The sequence below is a fragment of the Bombus fervidus genome, chromosome 5 (genome assembly GCF_041682495.2).
Source record: "Bombus fervidus isolate BK054 chromosome 5, iyBomFerv1, whole genome shotgun sequence".
In the NCBI taxonomy this organism is placed as follows: Eukaryota; Metazoa; Arthropoda; class Insecta; order Hymenoptera; family Apidae; genus Bombus; species Bombus fervidus.
This window is the reverse complement of record NC_091521.1, coordinates 355,279-378,667: the sequence shown is the minus strand read 5'-3', so window position 1 is coordinate 378,667 and position 23,389 is coordinate 355,279. Positions and strand designations below refer to the sequence as shown.

At 36.1% G+C, this 23,389-nt stretch overlaps 1 protein-coding gene and 1 long non-coding RNA gene across 37 annotated transcripts in view; one reads left to right on the top strand and one right to left on the bottom strand.

The window, feature by feature from the left end:
- Mhc (myosin heavy chain) overlaps window positions 1–22,934 on the bottom strand; it is a 40,748-nt gene extending 17,814 nt beyond the window's left edge. For 4 of the 36 annotated variants that reach the window (XM_072004432.1, XM_072004455.1, XM_072004418.1 and 1 more), the window contains exons 1-13: window positions 22,832–22,850; window positions 19,621–20,043; window positions 17,687–17,830; window positions 16,324–16,480; window positions 15,973–16,199; window positions 15,671–15,734; window positions 15,116–15,214; window positions 14,415–14,518; window positions 9,592–9,729; window positions 8,889–9,158; window positions 5,996–6,166; window positions 1,346–1,525; window positions 754–1,172 (exon numbers count right to left, since the gene is read on the bottom strand). In XM_072004432.1, coding sequence (XP_071860533.1) covers window positions 754–1,172; window positions 1,346–1,525; window positions 5,996–6,166; window positions 8,889–9,158; window positions 9,592–9,729; window positions 14,415–14,518; window positions 15,116–15,214; window positions 15,671–15,734; window positions 15,973–16,199; window positions 16,324–16,480; window positions 17,687–17,830; window positions 19,621–19,827 — 2,180 coding nt within the window. In that variant the 5' untranslated portion in view covers window positions 19,828–20,043; window positions 22,832–22,850. Of the gene's footprint in view, window positions 1–177; window positions 296–753; window positions 1,173–1,345; window positions 1,526–2,782; window positions 2,954–4,265; window positions 4,437–5,995; window positions 6,167–8,012; window positions 8,184–8,888; window positions 9,159–9,591; window positions 9,730–11,409; window positions 11,514–13,291; window positions 13,396–14,414; window positions 14,519–15,115; window positions 15,215–15,670; window positions 15,735–15,972; window positions 16,200–16,323; window positions 16,481–17,686; window positions 17,831–17,888; window positions 18,033–19,620; window positions 20,044–22,429; window positions 22,449–22,831 lie in introns of those variants that run through there. The other 32 variants (XM_072004423.1, XM_072004439.1, XM_072004425.1 and 29 more) reach the window with 29 other exon arrangements.
- LOC139987799 (uncharacterized) lies at window positions 2,863–3,655 on the top strand. Its single transcript, XR_011799939.1, has 2 exons — window positions 2,863–2,999; window positions 3,100–3,655. It is a non-coding gene; the product is annotated as an uncharacterized lncRNA (long non-coding RNA).
- Window positions 22,935–23,389: the final 455 nt, after the last annotated feature.

Genomic DNA, 23,389 nt, shown 5'->3' with positions numbered 1-23,389 from the left:
TTATCGTTATGGAGAAAAATCCGAGAGGTTTCAAGACAGTATCCTTCTCTCTACTACGAGGACAAGTTTTAAAAGTTTAAAATTTTGTTCGGACAATACGACGATATTCTACGATGGATAAAAAAAGGGAATCAAACCCAAGAAAAAGATCAGTTTATTCGGGGATTTGCAACTAGCCTTAGTATGACCAATCCTGTAGTTTTCCGGATCAAGGCCAATTTCATCGAAACATTTCTGAGCGGCTTTCTTTGGATCCGACTCAGAGGCCATCGCGGCCGGCGCTAAGATCATGTAACTGTACGATCACAACATAAAAGAATCATTTTATAATGATATCATTCATATTCGAACGTTTCTAATTCTCGATCTACTTTGGTTTCGATCAACGTCGTTCGTCTTATCTTCGTCAAAAAGATTTCATAATAAATTCCAGCTCGAACTTAAAGTACGTAATATAAAACAAAAGCTTCAAGGTGTAATCGATGTTTAGCGACGTTATCACGATCGATGCTTTTACGTATTGGTATAACTCGCGTTACTATTCCTACCTGATTGCATTTACATATTTCGAAAGTATGAACGTTCTATTGTAAAAAAATATATTTCCTCTTTCCGATTCGAGATGTTTCGACGTATTTGTTATCCCGCATGTAATAAAAGAAGTGACATTTTTATGGCTATCGTCGATCTTGAAGCGAGAGAATATTAAGTGAAAAAATTGTTCATGTGTAGTAAAAGAATGCATGTTCTTACCGTAGCTTGAAGTCAGGATAGACCATTCTGTTGGGGAATCCTTTACGGCAAATACGGATGCCTTCAAGTACACCGTTACAAGTCAACTGATGCATGACGAGATGAGAATCTATGACACCCGGCTGCTTCATTTCGTTGGGGATGATACAACGGACGAAGTGTGGTTGGGTAGCTCTCAGAGTAGTCATCAGGTTGTTCAATTGTTCCCTATAGGACGATGACACCGTTGAGAAACCACCGCCCTTCTTACCACGTCCACCTTTCGCACCGCCGCCGCCACCAGCATCACCAGACTGTCCAGGATGGTCAGCGAAGATTTCGACCAGCAGTTTATTACTGGATTTCTTGAACTGATCCACAACGGTGTCGTTCAACGGGTCCTTGTTCTTTTCCAGCCAACCCGTGATGTTGTATGGTACCTGTTGTTCAAATGCTTCTATAGCGTTCGATCTTATTACTTAATAATGAAATACATATTCCTCTCTGGTAGTTTAATCGTAAAACGTTTGAGCAACAATTTTCTAGACTAGAAAGAGAGAAAAGAAAAGAAAAATAAATAAAGCTTTCCGATACAAATGGAGAAGTAACATACATTTCCGGCATAATGGCCGATAGCAAAGTGAGCTGCTTGCTGGCCTGGTTTCGGCGGTTTAGGCTTCAAGAAGTTAGGACTCTTGCCAAGGTGATTGTTGTTCAATTTCTCCTCGAAGGTCTTGTCAGTGGCTTTCGGGAACATAGATTCTTCTTCAAGAATGGAGAGGATACCCATAGGCTATATTCAAATGCGATCATTCGAGTTAGTTTTTACACTATCTCAAGAGAATTGTCGAGAGTAACGCTTCCTTCTTCATCCAAACGAGCCGAAACGACTCGTAGAATCGATCAGAAACTTTAAAGTTGTTCTCATCGATGTTCTTACAAATGACAATTAACAGTAATGTTTTATATAACTATGTCTTTTTAATTCTATTACTTTAATCCTTAACTTTCCTACGCGCAGGTACACGTAGAAACTTCCAATCTGATATTTTTGACGATAATTAAAAATTAACTTTGTTTCGTTCTAAAAACTATAATTTCACCACAAACTAATCAACTGCTTTATTTAGCGATAAGTAAACGTTACTCCCGATTATTATTTCAGTAATAAAATTATTCGATAGTGGGCGATGTTCGCAAGTACATTGTTTTTCTTTCCTCTTTGAATCTAAAATCGCCCTTACAGATACTTGGCAAACAAGTTTCTGTAACGGGTAACATAGATTAAAGTTCGAATAGAATCATACGATGGAAATTAACGGGCATGCAGGAATTTTCCCATCGAATCATTCGTCGTCGATGAGTCAATTTCACATCGTTGCTACACAACCTTCTTTTTACTCATCGATAGAAGTACACAAACGCAAATAAACACATGCGCATGCTGGTACCACAAAAAACAAGGAAAGCGTAAAAGCATCAAACAAGACGGTTATCGTTTGGCTGTTTGTCCTAGTTCTCCTACCTTTATATTCGGTTGATTCTCTCAAGACCGTACTAAACTCAAAATAAAATTTCATTCGAATTTCTCAAGTTTTTCTTATACAAGAGATAGCGTATAATAGCTATTAAAGTATTCTACGGAATCTGTGTAATATTTAATAATAATATTTTGTATGTCTTTCGCGATATTTTTACGATAAGCATGCAAACGAAACGATGAAACGAGGAAACTAGGAGAAATTTTCAAACCGAAATGAATTTGGTTTGATTTCGTTGTTGTCGTGAATCCGAGCAGTTTGACTATCAACACCTGACGCACATGTATGCAAAAGATATACGACATCACGAATCTATGAAAACAGTTAGTGTAATGGGAAAATGCAGAATATAATAGCGTATGATCGCACTCGCATGCTGATGATATATTTCTGTTTTCTTGTAAGCTATTCTCTTCGCAATTATATTTTCTTTTGCAGCGACTCGCTATCGAATGTTCGAAGCTGTCGCCTCTCGTTCCCGCTCGTTCCATGCGACGATGCAACAATACCTTCTCGATCAGATCGATCGTTTGTTGTAGATCCATGCCAAAGTCAATGAAAGTCCACTCAATTCCTTCGCGTTTGTATTCTTCTTGTTCCAGAATGAACATATGGTGATTGAAGAATTGTTGAAGCTTTTCGTTGGTGAAGTTGATACAGAGTTGCTCAAAGCTGTTGTACTGCTCGAGACCAAGGAGGGGAAAAGCAACGGAACAGAAAACAGAGGTAAAAGACAGCTGTCATTAATGCTGCTTACGCAATAAATACTTTGCGAATCGTCAATGGAGGGAGATTCCTTATCGAATCTTTCTTTATCTTTTTATAGGAACAGGACGCATAACGGGGATATCGCTTAAGCACGACATAAGTTACACGTTATGTTTTTTCATAAGGAAAAAATTCTCCCGTTTCCCGTTGGTCTACTTCGACACAACTAATATTTTCACTTTCATCGACTTTGGTTTTATCTTGATTTTATCCGTTATTGTTTGTTAAATTGGTACTTTTAATCGGATCGATCGCACGAGTCGTTAGATTCGAAGCAGACCTACGAAGGATCAGGGAGGTGCTAAATGTTCGAAAATATGACGTAACATTAATTCACGTATACGAATGACACAAGGACATAAAAGTTTATCGATCGTATATCGATAAACTGTAGTTCTAAAGGTTAAAGGCTATGTTTCGATCGATTAAAGTATGATAAAACATCGATCGCGATAATTATAACGGTCGATGATAAGATTTTCATTCGAGAGAGGCACATGACGTATTATTGTAATTACGTATATCGGAGCCCGGTTCGAATTTCACTTTTTAAATAATAAATATACCATGTACGAGATTCTTCGCCAATAAACAAAGATTGTCTACATTTTTTTTAAGTATATTCTCCTTCTTCTTTCCTTTTCTTTATTTTCTCATTGGCATCTATATCAAACTTATTTCGCAAATTGCATTTGCCGAAATTGTATATGCACTTTAATTTGGAAAAATAACGATCATGAACCGTACTCTATTAATTTTGTTGTTCACAGCAGATGATTTTAATGAGTATCGGGAGGAACGAATTGAAAACGGACAGTGTTGCAACTGCCGTTGCCATTGCAGGGATGAACAAACACAGATAAAAGAGACAAGGGAAAGTAAGGTATAGAGAAACGAAGAAGAACAAGGTAGATGTATCGAATACCTTTGTTTTCGGTGACAGCGAAAAAAAAAATGGCAACAAAAGAAATATCCAAAACTATGATAAGAATAGATAAGCGTGAAGAAAATGCGAGCTGATCTACCATCAGAATATCGACGACCAATCAAACAGGTTCTAATCATATTTTTGGTCAAAAGCTCTCGACAAACATCGATGATCGTTTCCATCGATCAGGCCGTTGGCCGTTTCTTCAATTTCTCGTTTTCTCCGTCTGTTTGTCAGTTTGTTTTGCTTTGCTTTGCTGTTTTGCTTTTATCTTTCTGAGAAAATTGCGGGAATACCTTCTCTATCAGTTCGATACAAGCGGCCAAATCCATGCCGAAGTCAATAAACACCCATTCGATGCCTTCTTTCTTGTACTCCTCTTGTTCAAGTACGAACATATGATGGTTGAAGAATTGTTGCAGTTTCTCGTTGGTGAAGTTGATGCAGAGCTGCTCAAAGCCGTTGAACTGTCGTGTCGTTGTTATAACGCAACGAGCGTAGTGCGTGACACAGCGTGGCGAATCAGGAAGGATCAAAGGTGATATAAGGAAGAGGAGAGAAAGAGATAGAAAGAGACCGAGAGAGAGAGAGAGAGAGAGAGAGAGCAGAAAACAAAGAGGAACAAAAGAACACAATCAGTAGAGTAGGACCAATCGTTTACGATTAATTTTGGGTGATTTATTTATTTTTGATCTTTGTAGCTTCTGATTATTTCCATACTGTAAAAATTCTTCTACGTTTTATCAATGTACAATAAAGAAAGACGATGATTCGAAAATTGAATTGAAAATTGAATTGAAATTACGAAAAGGTCACGGTCAAGAGGGAGCGAGTATCGTAAAATAGTTGCAAACCAAATAGTCTTTTGAATCTTCGATGAATTTCCTCTTATTCGTATTTTTATGTTTCATTGGATTAATATTAAATCAAGAAGCTGCAAAGACCGACGATAATGTATTTGTCGACGTATATTTGGTATACGTGTATTTCAAGCAGGAGCTACAATAAAAAGTAAGAAATCAACTCGCTTGATATTTTAGAAAACCATTGTTAAAATTGCACATGTTCTAAAGTTCCAAACTGTGGTGTTCACACAAATAAATAGATAAATTTTAAACTCCTTGCATGAAAAGAGTATTCTTATTCGTACTAAGACGTGTGTGCTTAATTACACGATTGCTTTACTGCGTTTATGTGCAAGTATAAAAATGTATAGAATATAGATATGAAATAATGAAATATCGAAGTAAAGTGTTTGGGAGAATATTTGAACTGAGAATAAGTAGAGGGTAATGAAAATGTGAGCAACTAAGACATCTAGGAACCATGTGAAATGTGTATAATATATATATTATAAAATATATAAAGCTGTATCACAATTTGCCGGAAATAATTGTAATATCCTATAAAAATGGAAAATATGAAATCTTGTAAATCCATGTATGATAATGGAAATGATCTAAATGTCATATGCAATAGGCTCGAATATAGATTTCAAAAGAAACTGTTGAGAAATTTCGAAACGGATATAAAAATGAAATGAAACGATCGTAGTAATTATTATTCTTCGATGCCTTGTAAATATACGTATAATATATAGTGTAATAAAAGTATACGATGGACGCTATTCTAGTTTAAAAAGAGGACAAATTTGATTAATGATTCGTGATAAAGTTATAGGAGTTGGGTAAATGGTAATAAACAGTGGTATAAGATGCCTAAGCGAGATGAAAAATTGCTTGCATTTCACTGGAACGCGAAACCACACGATTCAAAAAAGGACAATACAAAATGGAAAAAAGATCATAAATAACATTTGCGATCAACTCATGAAAACAGTGGACGATCACTATTGCAGTTTGCCGGTAATAAGCGTTAAGTTGTGCGTATATTAAAGATCCAACTGGTCTTTATGTGTGGATCCTTAGGCTGCATTCTTTTTTTCTGTTTATATTTTATTGTTCTCTATGGCTGGATCCGTCGTTTGGTCCGTTGCCATTCGATCGATTCATTTGTCTTTTTGTACCTTCTCGATCAATTCAATACACGCGAGGAGATCCATGCCAAAGTCTATGAATTCCCACTGAATGCCCTCCTTCGTATATTCTTCTTGTTCGAGGACGAACATGTGGTGATTGAAGAACTGTTGAAGCTTCTCATTGGTGAAGTTGATGCAGAGCTGCTCGAAGCTGTTGAACTGTTCGAGCAACAATCAGGCATGCTTTTTCGTCAATATGTACTACACCTGTATCACTTGTTCTTTGTTTTTCTTTCTTTTCGAGTATATCTCATACACTAGAGGACATACACGTACATACTTTATCCTCATTTTTGGTAAATCTCGTCAATGACACGAGAACCGGTTATTAATCAACGTTTTTATAAGTCAATCGACAAATTTTTCAACGTTGCTTGCAAAAATTTCCGATATCGTTATACTTTTAATCTTGATCATTGTCTTTTCGTGTTGTTACATACGCATTAAATATCATAGTTTATTCCGTGAAATTCTCCCCGATAATCGACAACATACTCGTCGCAATATACCGTGAAAAATGTTAATTGTCGATTGTCTCATATGCAACCTATTATCGTATATCGATATAACAGGTATCGTAAACACTTTCTCTGAAGGATAAATTCTCCAGTTTATAGAAAATTATTCACAAATCGTGAATGTTGTTATTTACAGGAAAGATAGAAGTTTGTCTGATAAATTCAAATATGTGTATCTGTATTCGAAAAAACTCGTTGTTCAATCTATGATTAAATAAAAAACTCGTTAAATCTAACAGCTTTAACGTTATAGATCGGATAAAAAACCGATTCGCTTAGACGATGAAATATATTCGACAAAAGAAACTTGGTCACGTTTCGTGGAATTTGTTATTTTGCAAATATTTGAATTTATACAGAGAGGTTTTGTAAAACACTACTATACATGTATATTAGAGGAAAGCGTAATACTTGTTGTACTATCGTCTGGTACGTAGATATGTGTTTCAATACACATTCTTTGTAAACATCTCCATCTACTTTTACACTTTCACCGAACTAATCGTCCAATATATTAGTCTACTTCCTATGCAACAATTGACAACAAACCACCACTTTCAGTCGCTTTTTCAGACGAATGCTTTTTCACCGTCCTGTTCCTCGATGGACAGTTGAACACGTATCGTATGTATTTTCAATAATAAGGTTAATACTAACTACAGTAACGTTAACGTTAATCGTCAATTACATTCTACGTAGTCCACTGTTGTGAAGTCCACTGTTTTTATCGTTTCAGAAGAAAAGAAAATGATGCCACTTATAAGATGATCCATGTATCGACGACGATGTAGTACGTATGTATACAAGTAAATAGGAACCAAAGGGACAACCACGTTCTATGCATAAACACTCGTTTCAACGAAAAGTTTAGAAACTTTCTTTGAACGTGCGCTTTTTTGAAAAACGATCGGAGGATATAAAAGTAAAGATTTCAATTATTCGACAAACGTAATAGAAGAAGAGATTTCAATGCAATACCAGAAAACCGTCTTTTCAAGATGCCATACGTATAGAAGTATGGAAATACATATACGAAAACAGGGTCTACTCAAAGTAAAAAAGACAAAAGGGATCGGGTATAAATTCACAAATTCATTCGGGGGAACATCGTCAAATATTTCACAGGTATAAAACAGGTTCCATGTCAAGGGCTATCAAAAAATAAGTTGGAGGAAACAAGTATTGAAATACGATCATAAACAAAATATGTTTGTAAACATTCAACGATTCATCTAGACAAAAATATGCATACTCGATGCAAACTCCAATCGAGGATATAACATTCGAGTTTCGTAAACTGGATGACAAGTCCGAGTTAGGAAACTCTAACTAAGGTGAAGGACGAATCTCCTAATGAGACAAACTATCGCATAGTGGAATATTTTGTCTAAACTAAATCAGGTGGAACGACGTAACACAAAGGAAACAATCTACAAAAGACGTCGTAACAAAAATGGAGATTTATGAGTTTCACGCTCGGAGGCTACCTTCTCGATCAGCTCGATACAAGCAGCCAAGTCCATTCCGAAGTCAATGAATTGCCAGACGATACCCTCTTTCTTATATTCCTCTTGCTCAAGGACAAACATGTGATGATTGAAGAATTGTTGCAGTTTCTCATTGGTAAAGTTGATACACAGTTGCTCGAAACCATTATACTAAGAAATGAAATCAAACGTACGATATTTGGGAATCAACAGAGACTTGAAAGCTAACGCGAATTAATATTCGAATGATCCTGAAAAAGCATCTTGAGTTTTCCTTCCCTTTAAAAAGTAATATCTTTTGTTTGGTAAGTGTGTACAAATTCGTGTAGTACGATACTTTATCATTAATATTTGTAGTTATACTACTTATCGTAATTCTGATTTTTCAAATAATAATCGTGTTTTTCTAGCATGTTGTACAACGGGTAACCTAATCGATTAAATTTGTAAGTTACTCGATGTCAACGTGTATTCACGATACGTTGCTAAAAATATAATATATAGAAGTAATCTGTTTGTGTTTCCTGTTTCTAGTATTATTTGTAAGTTACATTGGCGATTTTTAAATGTAAGTAGAAAATTGCCTTTCTCTACGATACAATCGTATCTATAGGTATGAACGGCTTTTCGATATTTTTCGTACGAGTATATGTCCATACATAAGTGTATTATTATACATACGTATATGTACGTACATGTATTTCTATTTCAATTTGGAGTTCCTCAACCATCTTATTATAAATGGAATATCGTAGCTCGGAAACAAGATCTAGTAACCATGGGATGATCTTGCTTGATAAAAAAATCGCCAACGTGAAATATTTGTTCTCGATAGTGTATACATGTATTATGCGTGTGATATTTAAGAAAACTTACGTCGAAGATTTCAAAACCGGCGATATCCAGTACACCGATGAAATGTTGCCTCTTTTGTTGCGTGTCCAGAGTTTCGTTACATTTTTTGACCAACCACTTAAACAGCCTGTCGAACATGGCCTTCGACATGGCACCCACCGAATATGCTACTTGATCCTTGTTACGACCTTGTGTTACGAACTCGTTACCGACCTTAATTCTTGGTTTCAACAAGTTTTTGTAAAGATCGGCACAGTCGCAACCAAGCAGTTTGGCGACACGTTCACCTTCCTGTCGGATGAAACAACATTTAGTTTGTGATTACCAGTAAAAAAAAGAAAAAAAGCAGTACAGAATATAATAGTACGTTATTAATCGCGTTAACCTTATCGAAATTACATCTGCATGGTATCGCGGAATCTACCGTATTTAACATTCGTGATTAGCGTTATTGACTTTTTCTTTACGGTAAACTTTGACATTTCTATTTCTATTTCTATTTCTAATCCTATAAACGTAAATGAAATTGATGCAAAGTTCGATGTTTTCGTTTCTAATCCTAAAAATGGAAAGATCAACGAAAAATTCCATAAGCGCAACCTCGGTGAGGGAGTGGTACTACATCGAAGAGATAATTATCTAGACATTAATAAGTAGCCGATGCACTTTTGTGTCGAAATTGGTAGTAGGATAAATTAATTAGGATATTAAGAAGGATAAATACCTCGGTTCCGTCGGCTTCGGCTTGTTCTTCGCGACCTCTTTGCTTGAACTTCATACCACCCATGTGCATGACAGCAGCGGTGATCTTGTAAATGTCGTTCTTTTCTTCTTGAGTGAAGCCCAATACATCGAAAGCTTGCTATTATTGGAAAATAATAATTAAATACCATCGCACGCGATGTCGTACCAGAAGTTACAAAATACGACAGAAGCTTTTACAATATTTTTCACTATGCATGTGTTTTGTATATGCAAATTTCCCGTAAAGATAGTACATGTATAATTAATAAAGCTAATAATTAATAAAAGCTCTTTACGGGTAACAAATATATCTAACAAGATACTTCTGATACGATGACAAAATATTCACATTGGAAAAAATACAAGGTTATCGTTAATAGGATCACACAAGGATAATGGCAGATATAGTAGCAGATATTTCTTTCAAAGAGACTACCGAAATCAAATTTCGTAACAGAAATTCTTGAAAAATCCTTCGATAGTCCCTTCGTACAATAATATTTTCGTGCCGTAAGCCAGATTTTTGCTGCAAAGCCGATGAAAATTTAGCCATAAAAACTAAGCTGATTTACATCGAAAAAATGAAAAAGCGAAAGCAGAGCTTGTATTATATAGTCATGTTTTTTGTCGAAGCTTGCTCTTTCGTTAAAAAAGCCCGAATACAAAAAAATATATATATATATTGAATAAAAATCATATCGAATAAAGAATCGATGGAAGAAATTGGCGAAGGAGAATCGATGCGTATTCCTTTCAGTTTCCATCGTTTAGTTTACAAAATCGCGAATCGACTCTCTCGTCGAACGAAAAAGGATGGATCGACGCTCGATTCTCTGGTAAACATTTTTTGGAGAAAATTTCTGAAGAGATTCGATTCATTCGGATTCGCTATATTCGTTACCCATTCCGACTTCGGGTTTATTCCCTGACTGAAGCTGCAAACGAACGCTGCTCTGAGGTCACCCCGTGTCACCGACATTTCTCCAACCGTCGAGAATTTCCATCTCGAGGCCGTCTCAATTGTTAGGAAAAACCAAGAACAAGGCAAATGGTGGATTTGTTAAATCTAAGGGTTACAACCGAATAAACTACTAAAGAAATTCTCTTTTATCGACGTAACGATATTTGGAAGGACGGTTTAAATACAACTGATACGCAGTAGATATTCGCGTTTCCACAAAACCTAGACGATATTTCGTTGAAATAGTTTAAAATATCGTCTCGAAAGGGTTAAGGGGGGGGGGCAGACGATCGATTTCGATAGTAACATTTCGCACGTATGTACAATATACATACATACGTACGTACGTCCGGGTTCAAAATTAGATTCGTAAACTCTTAGAGAATAGGTAAAAGGCAATTGGATAGTCCGGGATCAATTTTTATATACATGGAATCTCAATTGCGAATAGTAACGAAAAGTTCTAGCTTGTCTTTCCTTTTTTCTCCATGTTTTAAAATTATAACTTAAAAATTGAAATTTTTCCGATTTTTCGCTCGAAATATCGAAATGTTGAACATCTACGAAAAGATCAAAAGCACATTAACGCGAATATTATGTTTAACAAGGCGTGGAATCTGGAAAATTACGATAATTTTCTGAAATTTCATAGATTTCGTTCGAATCAAATGAATCATTTATTCGTTACTATTTATCGATTTTATAGATATAACAAAGAGAAAGATTTAAAAAGAAGGTATATACTACACATGGAAATGTAAAAGACTGTACACGGAAGTACACAGAGAAAAGGTAGAGAAAAGTATGGATTGACGAATCCATTTCTCCGGGACTTACGTCCGTCAAAGTACATTCTTCACCGTCGTCGACGTTGGGGATTGTGATTTTTCCTTGAGACACGTTGACATAGTCGTATATGTTGTTGGATAAAAGACACATGTCTGCGAAGCAGTTTGAAAAAAAATAAATCATGATATAACTGGCCTTTGGTTTGAAATTATTCGACGTTCGTAAATCCTAAATGATTCGAAAAATCTTTCAATTTGATCTTCTTTAACGATTAGAAAGATTAGAGTTTTGCATTGGACACTATTCTCGTTCGACGATTGAATAATTTCTTAGATAATTTCTTCTCGATAGATTAAGGAAGAATTGGTTGATCAACGAAGACCACGGTTGCTATCTCTGGTAGTTGTTTCGGGTTTTGTTGCGGATGTGCAAAAAAGTGTTGGCGCAATAAGAAAGAAAGATGCTGATCGGGGAGCGGGTGGACCCTGGGGGCTGGTTTTCGCTTTACCTCGAGTGGAAATGTTTCGAATGAAAGTATTCCTCCCCCAATCTCCCCGCACCCCGATTGCGGCGGCAGGAAGCTTTCGCAGGCGGGGCGCGAGGGGGTGATAAAAACCTCGGCCCAACTTTTCCATCACCTTGCCTCGTTTATTACTACGACTTTCAATTTGAAGAAAGCATTCCTCTTTCGCGATTCGAAAAGTTCAAACAATAATATTTTGGCAAAGCGATTCGAAAAGTTCGCCAAGATCTTTTAGACACCGTGGGGTTGGACTTACGTCCGTCTCTTCCATGTCCGCGGCGTCGTTGACTCCCGGAATTCTGGTCTTACCCTGGCTAATGTACCAATAGTCCCCGATCCGGTTGCTCAGCAGGGTTAATTCTGCATTATTTTGTACAATTTTCAAGCTGCCTGCTTTATGAGCGTTGTATCGTTGACACTACTGCTTGCAATCGCTCTCGATTGTGCAATTTCTCTTTTTAATCTTTCAAAGCTACACATCTTTTCTACCTTTTAATTGTTACTGTACGATTTGACTAACAAAATATATATCATGAGCAATTGCAAGATGCGCATGAGAGAGAGAGAGAGAGAGAGAGAGAGGATAGAAAAAGAATGAGAACGTGTGCCAAATGATTTGCGATAGGCTGAAAGAAGAAGAGCAATAGAGAGAAGAAAGAAGAAACAAAAATATAGGAACAACGATAAAGAGAGAGAGAGAGAGAGAGAGAGAGAGAGAGAGAGAAACAAAACAGAACATAGAAATAAGAAAATTAAAAGCAAAAACGATATTCTTCTGTTGTTGCCGTTCTTGCCGGTAATATTATTATATGTGCTGTTAAAAAGAATATGAATTAGTTACATTTTAATAAGAAATGATGAGCTGAAAGAAACAGACAGAGAAAGAGATAGAGACAGAAAGAGAGGAAGAATATACGACAAACAGTGATAAATCTCATCACATATACTAAATTATTACGGAAACCAAAGACGATAACACGAAGCTTGATGAGTTGTTTCGCTTCTGTAGAAAAAATAGATTGCTAGTAAGGTAGTATATAGAGTAGTACATATAGGGAGGAATTTAGTGGCAATTTTCAAGATGAAACTATTCACGTTTTAGCTATACAATACCTACTAATGCAATTTTTTAAGCATTAGTTCTCTCCTTTAGATTATCCTTTGAATTTAGAAAAATAGAAAGAAAAGGACACAAAATATAATAAAACCTGTACCCGTATGCTTTGGGTAATTATCAAAGTAAAAACCTATTTGCTCCCTTAAAAAAATTAAAAGTTAATTTTAAGATCAATCGATAGTTGCAAATGTCCAATGTTTATGTCTGTTTCATAGCTTCATGTAACGTGAACTTTTCGATCTTGAACATCGCGAAGAAGAGTGCTTGACCGGTCAAAGGGAAGCACTTACATCGGTGATTAATAGTTCCTCGCCATCATCGAGGCCAGGAATAGTCGTCTTCCCTTGTGAGACAAAGTAGTAGTCATGGATGTTGTTGGACAGCAGCAACATTTCTATAGGTGACCAAAAAAGAACAGAAACAAACATGCAGGTATTAACTACAAGTGAGGGTGCCATGTTTCCTGGTGGCTTTCCTTCGAAATGCATCTACGAGGGCTGGTTTATACATAAACTTGTATCGAAAGAGAACGATTTTGTCAAAAAAATAATCGCCCAGTAAGTCGTCTGGAATTGTTAACTCGAACAACTTGCCCTATAGCAGTTGTTTCGGGGAGCTTATTTCCTAAATTGTCTCTTCGTATATACAGATGTTCACGTAGTACGTATATGTTATTTATATACATACATGTACAGTATATTTCACGCGTAACAAGTACTTACGAGGAGAAATCTACTAAAACGAAACGATTTTCAACGATACGAATAGATACGATAGAACTTTCGTTCTATTTCCGTTTTTACGGTCAATTAAGACAATTTAGGAGATCTCGATTCTAATATTAATTTTTATTTTTATTAATAAGTAATCACAAGAGTAAGAGTAGCGTGCGGCATATTTCTTTGAAATACCGCATAATGTTTTCGTTTAGTACGACTCCTTTTCAACTTTTCTCCGTTGACAATGCAACTACAGATTTCGGCGAGTCCTGTACTTTAAAAGGACGTTATCGAAAATAACTCAAGGATTACTAACTGAGAGAAATACAAAGGTTGCGATCGACGATAATTTCATACGCGATCGAATGGATGAATACAATCGAAAAACTGGAGTGGGATGGGTACAGATCGAATAAGAGAGATATACGCCACCTTAGTATTTCTCTTTTCCAGAAGATATATAGGAGACGTTACAATAAGTCGCATTATCCATCCTAGTACTACAAACAGCGAACAGTCAAAGAAACTCAAGAGAAAGGGCTGTTTGGGAAAAGAAAATCGAAACAGAAATAACAACAACAGAAGCCTTAAAGAATATTGGCATCTAGTGTAGCAAATAGGTAGGAGAAAAGGTAGCAAGGGAGACAGAAAGTGAAAGATGCCTATAGCCCTGGCATAATTGTCAGGTTCTTACGTCGGTCAAAGTACACTCCTCGCCGTCGTCGACATTTGGAATCGTAGTCTTGCCTTGAGAGACGAAGTAGTAGTCGTGGATGTCATTCGAGAGGCAGCACATGTCTATATAGAACGAGGATCAAAGAAATAAGAAAAATCTGACAGAATGAAAAAAGTAGATCCAGAATAGTTGGTATACCGTTGGTTCAACCGACTATATATCGAATACTTTCGATTCCGAGACAGTTTCTGCTACAACCTGACGCTTTCTCTAGTTTCGAATTTCTAGTTTAAAAACTAGAGTTTTTCTTTCTATTGGGAAATGAGGGCAGGAGAGAATAGGACAGTCTCTGAAACGATTTTTATCTGTGAACGATATTAAAGATATATCGCTAATTTAAAATTTCGTAAATAGTTTCGCTTGGTCTTCGTTGGAAGTTTTCAAATTTTCCTATCTCGTATTTGTCCAATTTTATTTATCGGACTACCACCCTAATATGCGTATGCTCACACGCACAAAATACATAATCACGACAGAATAAAAGGTTCCGAAATAAGATCGACGATGACCGTCTTTCGTCCTAAAAACGATCTTCGATGCACCAAGTGAGTCACTGTATGAAAAAGTCTCATCTGTTACTAAATATATCGATAGAATAACGTAAAATAATATCTTTCTGCATATTTATAATCTTTCGATTATGAACTGAATAATCTTACCCTTCAAACCGGGGACCGAGCCTGACATCATTTGGTAGAAAATGTGATAAGAACGTTCCAGAGCTTGCTGAGAGATGACACGAGCTTTCTCCAATAGATCTGTACACAGAGAAATAGATTTATTTGTAATTATAGAAGATAAAGAATTGCTTTTACGGAAGTTTAAACGCCTTGATAATTGCGTTTGTAATTGCGTTTGTAATTGCGTTTGTAATTGCGTTTGTAATTGCGTTTGTAATTGCGTTTGTAATTGCGTTTGTCATTCGGAAATATCATTCGTGGTGCAATCGTCTCTGTATGGTATGCATGATGCAAATTGCGATAAGATAAAACGTACGTGCAACGATTATATTATTTAAAAAAAGCGATAATGGATCGAAGCCAACTACGTTTCTGTTAAAATTAAACTATTTATACATACTTATATGTATAGATTTATTACAAATATGATCGATCGGACTCTCTAACTCGAGATTCTATCCTATTTATCGTGCGAAGAACCCCGATAGCAATTGACGTATGTATATATATGGAAAATTTCAAGTAAAAACTTACAGGTCTCGATATCGGCACCAGCCAATTTTCCAGTGGGTCCAAAGTGAATACGGATGAATTTACCCTATTCGATAATAGGAAAGCCTTTTTTAAATTTGTCTTTGATCGAAGATAATAGATATAACGTTATTCAACTTATTAGTCGAGCTTTATGCATCGTTATATTTCTTTTTTATACGATTAATTGTGATTAAATGCAAATGTAAAAATTGAAAATCTATATATCGCTTCTAATAATTTGTTAATAATTTGAATGTTATTGTTGCGTCTAATATTGAAAGGAAAAATAAAAAGAGACTTACGAAACGCGAGGAGTTGTCATTACGGACGGTTTTAGCATTACCGAACGCTTCCAAGACAGGATTGGTTTGCACCACCTGATCTTCTAGGGAACCTTTCTTCTGGGAGGTATCGTCGGCTTTCTTAGTCGAGGCACCGACAGTGGCGAAATACGCGATTACTTTCTTCGTGTTCTCAGTTTTTCCGGCACCAGATTCACCGGTAATCAACATGGATTGATTTTCACTGTCTGTGAAAGGAAACGAATTACAGTTACACGGATGAAATTTTTTAACACCATCGTTTAGCGTTTATTTCGGCATACTTCGAGACCCCACCAGTAGCGATAGCGCAACAGTTCGAGTAATACTTACTGGTAAGCATATTCACATAAGCTCCATCAGAAATGGCAAAAATGTGCGGTGGCACTTCGTTACGTCTTTTGCCTCGATAAAGTTTGGCGCATCTATGAGTATATACGGGAAATCTTTTGTAGGGATTGATAGCTACACAGAAGAGGCCAGAGTACGTCTGAAAATAACAATCGAACATTGTACGAAAATAGGTTTCATCCATTCGAATTTGATAAATCGTTAAAAAACAACGTTTTTCATATAATAAAATATAATAAAGAAAATCTGTTTAACAACCATTTCCTTTAGTCAAAATTTGTTTCACAATTTTAAATCACAGAAGGCTTTGTAAGAAACAGCATCCAAGTTGAATAAACTCGGTCTATTCGTACCGTAAGCCGAGCAAAAGTCGTATTTTACATGATTTAGAAATCGGTGTTTGATTCTTTACGCATACATACACATATGCGTCCATCGATATATGCATTCGTATATGCAAGTGAAATATAACTACATTTTTTAATAAATATCTCGATTTAACCAATTTTATACCTTAATTTTGTTAGTTTCAAAATTTACAACTACATTTAAAACAACTTTGTATGTATATTTACAAAAATATTTAACATCACTGATTTTAACAACACGATCATCGATATACTCGTTAATAAAAAAGAGTGTTGTTTTAGAATAAAAACGCGAATGAGATTTTTACTCCATCTATAACTCGTGTTTAGAGACGAGAACTTTGTCGTATATATATATAGGTACACGTTTGTTTTATTATCTCTGAAAGAAAGGAAACAATTTGCGTAAAGAACGATCATAAAGAAGACTCGATAAATTCGATTGGCCACTTTTTAGCAATTTTCTTGAAAACAAAGAAGGAAGCAGCAATGCGTCGCTACACGTATAAGTGTTTTATCAGACGACGTTTATCAAACGATGCTGCGTATGACGAAGGGGATCATGCATTTGGAAGAAAATACAATACTCGGAAATTCGAAGGTTCGTGCGTATTCCCAGCATGATGGATAACCAAACGAATTGGAAAACATCAATGACATTTTAGTCCGTCGAAATACCTGTAACCGATGTCTTCAGCTTCTAACATGCAGTTTCATCCGAATCATAGTTCGGGGTAAAGTTCTCTAAGAAGAAGATAAAAAAGAGGAAGAGCTCGGAGGAAAAACGTGGTGGCACGTCCAGGTGCTTTATCCAACGTTTTCGATGTTCGAGCAACAAATGTTTCCATTTACGGAAAGCGAAGGAAGGCAAAAATGAAGAAACCAAAAAAACAAAAAAAAAAAAAAGAAAGAAAATGTAGATACGATGCCACGAAAAACAGCAAAGGGGAATCTCTCCGAGGATGAAATAATCTTACGTAGATGAGTTTGGCGTAATAACGTTGTTTCAAATTGTGGAGGACCGAAGCATCGTTGAGGTAAGTTAAATTTGACATATCCTCGGCTTTTTCATATTTCGGTGGATTTACTTGCTGCAGCTGGTCCTTTTTGAAGTCCTTGCTCTAATTTAATGAGAAAAAAGATATCTCGATTAGCAAAAGTAGAAGAAATTGAACTTACGTAAATTAAGTTGCTGTAGTAACGTTGTTTCAAATTGTGTAACACGGACGCCTCGTTCAGAAACGTCAAATCAGCCATATCCTCGGATTTCTCGTATTTCGGCGGATTCACTTGTGCCAATTGGTCCTTGCGGAATTGTTTCGTCTGTACGGGCATTCCTTTTTTGTGTAAATATTTCATTCTAATCTTCTTTATCGTACGATTCGACCGTTTAAAACTTATCACGGACATTTGACGATATCGTCACGTTATTTGGAAAATGTTTCGTTGCAGATGTTTCAATTAATTAATCGCATAAAATGGTAATACTTGGCATTTCATTATTTTAATTACGAAACTCTATTTTAATGAATTATTATAACTATGTAATTAAACGATAAACCTGTATTTCTTCGATAAAATTGGTTTGAAATTTTAGCACCTTGTATCTTTTCTATCAGAAAATAAAAGAGGAAGAAGAGCAGTACTTTTATTACGAATAACTATCGTTAAGAATTAAGAGAATATTATTATGAAATAACTGGTAATTTCCTCGCATTAATGACCGATATGCCGAATACTTTTGTAAAAGCAAACAGTTGGTAATTAGTTTCCATGAAATTTTTCTCGGATCAACTCGTGTTTAATCGAGTAAATCATTTTAAACGAACGTTAGATTAAAATATTTCACATCGGTTTCAAGATATATAAATGTATTTTTAGTTATTATTTTAATATATCGTGAATCCAATTTGAGTAAAGGTTTCATATATCCCCTAATTCTATCTCTTTCGATAAATATATTAATACCTCTCTCTCTTTCTCTCTCTCTCGTTTTCGATGCTCTAAAAATATGTCGACCCGCGTTTCGTGAAGTGACGTTTCAATTTATTATTACCAATGGTAGCGAGGATGCTAACAATAGCATTCAGCATTGGTTGACGAAGAGAAGGTAGGGTTTGCTGAACCATTATGTAATCCAACATGTAGAAGCGAGGCATTTTGTACATCACTGTGTCCCGAGCCGAACAAAAATAACCGCTACCCCCGAAATCACAGAGAACACAACTAAAAAATCTAATAGAGAGAGAGAAAGAGAGAGACAGAGAGAGAGAGAGAGAGAGAGAGAGAGAGAGAGTGAGAGAGAAACCATATATACATACATATATAGGTACATACGTGATATGAATATAGCACACTTCTCCCTATTTATATCGAGCTTGAAAACTTCCGGTAGTAATCTCGATTCGTGATAAATTATTAAAATTTTACATCTATACATTTTCCGATAGGTCTGCCTTGATTTATAAAGGTTTGGATTTTAATAAATTTGAATATCGGAACGTTAAATGATAGTAAACGCTTAATAGCTACCGAGCGGTTTTTACCTCTGCCAAAAATAGCGTTTCGACGGAGTCTGATACGATGAACCTCTACTATTTTGGTTTCTTTTTACACGTAGGAAGCATTGGCTTCTACCCTGCCATACATACTACAACTCTATCCAATTTAGGCGATAGAGGAAAAGATACGAATCAAGAAAATAATTGCTTTGTTCTTCCTTTCCTACTTGGTAATTCGCGAATCGCTGTTTCACGAAATTAAAAATGTTTCAACGAGTTCGTAATAAAAAATGTATCGACTACTGTATCGAACTTGCAGAGGAATTGGATATTTTCTATTGGATCAATTTAAATCGAGGAAAGGTGAAAAATATGAGAGATGTAAAACTAAAAGGTGAAAGGTAAATTACCTCGCCGCCAGGTAACGCGACGGAAACGATATCACCCTTGGTTGCCTTGATTTCACCAAGAACATAGCCTTCCTTCTCATCCGGCACCCAGCACGCCTTTTTCGCATCGTATGGTTTCGTCTGGTCGATTCTCTTCTGCTCAAGGGAGACGAAGAGGTACGGGGTTGGATCAGGATCCTCTCCTTCTTGTGGCTTCGGCTTCGGCATCTTCGATTATTTCCTTTCTATTTGGATAATTTACTTCTCTACTTCTATCCTCCTCTCGCTCCCAGGAAGGTCTACGTGCCTTTTACGTCGTTGTTTTCCCACGTATCACACGGTGGGAAGAAACTTCCTAGTTACTTCGTTTCTTCGCTCTTATTCTCGATCCTCGGAGAATTCGGCGGCGGACGGACTACTTCTGGCGGCACGATCTGGGCGGCCCTATTTTACAAACAATCAGTCCCGTCAGTTATTATTAATTTATTTCCACGAGGACCTCTTCGTCTTTCTTGTGAATTGTTATCTACAGACGCAAAATATGATATATGATACACGATACACGGTACACGGTACACAATACACAATATACGATACACCATACATCATACACGGCACAACGATATTATCAGTAATTACTCTATTACAGTAAATGCTAATAGCATTATATTCTTTATTCTCTCCGTTTTCTATTCTTTTTAATTTGATTTTTCACGCGAAATTGTGTTTTCGATAAAAACAAACTACAAAGTGGAAATTTTCCGAAAATGTTTATATAGAAATATAGAAATATAGAAGATTTATTTATCAGAATGTGGATAACAATTTCGAAATATGTAAATATTTTTTCTCGTCTGGCAGTCTTATGAAAATTTCATTTTGCTAGTATTATTCTTTCGAATGATAGATAAATCGATTCTTTACACTTTTGTACAATATTATCTGCAGGTCTGAAAGTTCTTTCTAATATAATATAATAACGAAGAAATTTAAAGATACTGCCAATTAACATAAATAACTCGTACAATTCGATACAGAGAACATTTGACAATATGGTTAATCGATGCTCGTATGAATTATATTCGAAGCCACACACATACACACATTCCCCTCTTATATATGATCAATTAGTATTATTAGTATTATTAGATTAATTGATATATATATATATATAGTTAATAACACGTAAATTATTGTACGTTTTGTTTAAATCGAAAGTAGGTGCTATCATTGTATTGTTGTTGTTGTTGTTGTTGTTGTTGTTATTATATTATTATATCGTTAAATAGTTTCCGTTAATATTGGTAATTATTATTCGTATGAAAAACTTTTAACGTCTAAAAGACGTTGCAATTATAAACAGGTTGCGTAACGATATCGTTCTTCGGTAGTCGAAGAAAAGTCACGCAATAACGTAACGTTAAAAGGAAAGAAAAAGGGAGACTCCTGTACATATACATATATATTTCAATTTTCAAATTAATTTTGTAATATGTAGTATGTATATGCTTTTCCACTTTTTCATAATCATCTTGTTGCATAAGTTTTTACTTGAAAAGTAGGTAAGCGAAATAAACAGGTAGATGAAGAAAACCCAGAAATTTGGATATGACCGATCGTACGAAATATATCCGCATGTAGAAAAGAAGGACGGTAGAATCACGAAAATCAAACTAAAAGAGAAATAATTACATAACAAAATGCATTAGGTATTGGAAATAACTCGAGCGAAAGAAGAAAATTAGAAATAAATTCCGTTGGAAACAATTGTTTCCAGTTTCGAGAAAGTTTCAAAGAAATTCTGAGAAAGTCATAATTTACATTGTGTAGAAAATATTGAAATCGAATAAACGAATGAAAGAATGATGTTGTTTAAAAATTGAGAATCAGTTGAGCCGTTGAAACAAGACACCGGGTTTCGAACCCGTCCAAAAAAAGTAACATGCTTCTAGAGCTGCATAACGGAAATAAGATGGCAGGCGCACTACATCTTGTTCTCGATTACGGATCACGTGTTTTCAATTTCACACACGTTCGAAAACTATGGATTTCTCTCTGATTCGATACGGTATGAAAACACTAAATATCGTGAGAAAAGAACTTTACCCTAAAGTAAAGTAAAGAAATTGTCTCGCATAAAATGTGATATCAGAGATAGAGAATGAGAAATTTTCCAAAATGCGGAAGAAGAAGGAAAACCAAGTCTTGAGATGCAAACTTATTCCTTGAAATTTCTTGTAACTTGAAATTTTTACACATTGCGTCGCACTATTTAGCCTATAAAGGGCGCGCTGGCTCGTCAAAGAAGAGGAAAATCAAAGAACGCTTCGTATTGTATGGGATGGTACGTATCTCTGGATGAGAAAATTGCATTGCATTGCCTTCAGGATCCTTTCGTTAGAATACACCGTAATGTCGCACTGTTCCCCGGATATTCATCACCAATGACGTCACCGATGACCGTTCAAACTCGCGAAATCCGGAAAGTACCACTGTGTTTTGTGCTCACGGATACGTGTATTATAAACGAGGAAAAATCGCGAAGAGAAAGCGAAAAATTTGAAGAAGATGGAAAAAAATCACTGTCCTGTTATGTTTCATTTGTCACCAAAAGAAGGACCACACACAAAATTGTCCCTCTCTTGAAACGATATCAGTTCCTCGGTAATAAAATAAGGACTACACCTCAAGATTAACGTCAATCACACGTTCGAGACTTAAGCTCGAATATCACTAGCGAGATCTAAACTCTATCCACAGTTATTTCCCCCTTTCCACTACTAAGAGAAAAAGTAATTACTAAACGATGAATCACACTTTCCCTTTTTACCTAAAAAATCCTTCGTGAAAAAGGGTGGTTTGCAAGACTGTGGACTATAAGATCACTAGACACTGCGGGTCAGACTAGGTTGCATATTAACGAGTCCTGGCGAAATCCCCTAGGCTTCTCTCACAATCACGAGTTCGTTATACTTTTTGTTTCCTTCTTTTCTTTCCTTTCCTTTCCTTTTCTTTTCTTTTTTTTTTTTTTTTTTTTTTTTTTTTCTTCAAATTGGAATCGATCTCGTTTCTTTAAAGTTCTTCTATTCGTCTTTACGATTTCTATACGTCTCCCTTTTCGCTTTTCTTTTCCATTTGCCGTTCCAAGTATCGAGCGTTAATGTTGTGTGTCGTGTAATCAAAAAGAGAAAAAAATCTAACAATCGGACGAACACCGACGTTTTGCACTTACGTTAGAGAGCCGTTCTGTCAGGGAAACGAGCGGGGGCTCCCAATATAAGCGCGTGCAACGTGATCCTAGAATATAACGAGCTCAACGATTGGACGGTCTTCTTGACCAATAAGAAACCGCGTTAGTTCCGGGGCCAATCTACCTTTTTAGGCGGAGATGATACCAAAAGTGTGACAAGGGGTGGCCACGGAAAGCTACAACCGCCTCGATCGGCCGAGTGAGATGAAAATAGATGTCGAAACGAGACAGGGAATTACCTTCAGCGGGCTGATTTTCTGGCATGTCCATTTTTTTCCTCTCTCCTGTGCTTCAACCCTATCCTACTCTATTTCCTCTCGACCCTGATTTTCTATGCTATACCTTGCTCCAACATCCGCCCGATATCGAATCGTTTTAACATCGAGCATCCTTCATCTTCCAATCGAGTAATCCGTAGCAGTAGATACCCAGTTTTTCATATACCACATCAAGATCACTGGTACACGTGGAAGACGCACGTGCTCGATAATAGCTGCAGCAAACACATATAAATTACGCCGACTTCTTCGTAGTGTCTTT